Source organism: Rhagoletis zephyria, unplaced genomic scaffold, assembly GCF_001687245.7.
Source record: "Rhagoletis zephyria isolate East Lansing unplaced genomic scaffold, Rhagoletis_zephyria_1.1 Rzeph_scaffold_49965, whole genome shotgun sequence".
NCBI lineage: Eukaryota > Metazoa > Arthropoda > Insecta > Diptera > Tephritidae > Rhagoletis > Rhagoletis zephyria.
In genome coordinates, this window is record NW_016207019.1 from 1 (window position 1) to 2,086 (window position 2,086).

The window sequence follows — 2,086 nt, forward strand, 5'->3', positions numbered from 1 at the left end:
TGAGCTCTCAAAAAAGTGTCAAACAGCTTTTTCGAAGTTCGAATTTCCTAAGTTTTCGGGGAAAATACTACTCGCTGAGAGTTAATTATTGGAGGATTTCTTTCTGGGGGGAAACAAATTCCCGGAGAACAAACTCCTCGGGAGTATTAAGAATTGAGTTGAATATGTTTCTCTAAGGTTAGAAGCCGATTAGAGAAACTCGAGAATTATAGCAATCTCTACAAAAAGGGGAATTAGTTCTCGATATCGAGAAAAAGGTTAGATATCTAATCGTGTTCAGACGTTGAATTCCAATTGGTTTCAAATGTGTTTTTTTAATCATTCTCATATCGAATTCAAACCTCTTGGAATCGTAGGGGTCGTGGTGAAGCAACTGGTCACGTAAAAATTAATATGCATTTTTATGTGACGAGCTCGTTCACGACCTTTATGATTCGAGCCCTAATTTCCGATTTGAGAATTACATTAGAATTCTAATTTAAAATCAAAAAGTTTCTCTAACGTTAGGGACTATGTTTTCTGGGTAGCAATCCACATACGTTTTCCTGATACCTACAGACTTGGAGGATAATAGAGAAGAAAATGCCTGTATGTGCATATGTGAAATACATTTCAGAAGCGAAATCGGTGATTTTAATCATGTGGNATGCCTGTATGTGCATATGTGAAATACATTTCAGAAGCGAAATCGGTGATGAATTTCAACTTTACTAGTCTTCGTTCCTTACTTCTTTTAATCATGTTTCAGCTTTATAGAATGCCATATCTTCGATTTTTATGTGTATGTATTAGGGAGTACCTAATCATATCAAAGGATAATAAATGCATTTATGTATGTAGTTTGACTCAAGTATCATATTAAATATGTTGTTTTATTGTTGGGTAAAGGATCTTTAAACATTATTTTATTTTAATTCATATATATACATGTGTACATATTTATATAAATTTAATCACATACTGTTATCACCCTTAGCCTTCGAACAAACATGAGTTGTATAAAAACGTGATGGTTTAAATAACATTTTTTTGCAATTTTCGTTTATTTCCTTATCTAGGACACATTGCGTGCCGACCACCATCTACGGGCATATTCATTCCGGTGGTAAATGTGGCCAGGTCGCTGGCCAAAAAACAAATAGCATTAGCCACTTCCTCTACGTCGCCAGCTCGTCCAAGTGCATGGGTGACTTTACAATGTTCCAGGAATTTCTCATACACCTCATCATGCATGCCCCCACGTTTATGCAGATTGGTGACTACAACACCTGGATTAACTGCGTTACAACGGACCCCTTTTGGGGCAAGTTCCAATGCAACGCAGCGTGTAAACTGATCGATTGCCGATTTTGAAATGTTGTAAGCCAATACATTAGGGAAGGCGCGTAGACCACAAACACTGGAAATATTAACGATATTGCCTTTTGTTTTAATAAGCTCCGGCACAGCAAGCATTGTGAGCTGATACACAGAGCGCAAATTCATGTTCATGATCCTGTCGAACTGCTCTAGGCTGGTATTCTCTATGGAACCGTTTTCAATGATGCCAGCATTGTTTACCAATACATCAAGTTGTCCAAACTTATTCGAAACGTCAGTTATGATGTTTGGTACCGCCTTCTCATCCGACAAATCAGTTTTTATGAGCAGCGGCGTGGTTGATCCTTGAGCGCCGGCTGCCTTTAGACACTTTTCTCCTGTTGCCTTAAGATTCTCCACATTTCGTGCAACCAATACCAATTTAGCACCCAACTTGGCGAATTTGACTGCTGTAGCGGCACCAATGCCGGAGCTGGCACCTGTGATAAGCACAACTTTACCCTTGAAATCCATAGTCTCGTTTGAGGTACAAACCTGCGGAACACAGTAGTAGTTAGAGTAAGTTGTGAAATATTTTTTATCAGGTAATACCAAATGCTTTAAACAGTTCTAGTCATCAAAAAGCACTTGAACGCTGGAAAGGGGCAATATCAAACACAAAATCATAAATGACATCAGTGATGTCAATCATGCGAAATAATTAAGCCTCCGTATGTCCTATTCGGTAGGAGGGATTTCAATTGGAAGAACAATAAATTATAAAAAA

General features: G+C 38.1%; 1 protein-coding gene across 1 annotated transcript; it reads right to left on the minus strand.

Moving 5' to 3' along the window:
* Positions 1 to 835: 835 nt before the first annotated feature.
* On the minus strand, positions 836 to 2,086 carry LOC108355782 (3-oxoacyl-[acyl-carrier-protein] reductase FabG-like). Its single transcript, XM_017606915.1, has 2 exons — positions 1,912 to 2,086; positions 836 to 1,854 (listed from the first exon to the last, which is right to left on the minus strand). Exon 2 carries the CDS (start codon positions 1,831 to 1,833, stop codon positions 1,051 to 1,053), a length of 783 nt encoding a protein of 260 aa, XP_017462404.1. The 5' UTR covers positions 1,834 to 1,854; positions 1,912 to 2,086; the 3' UTR covers positions 836 to 1,050.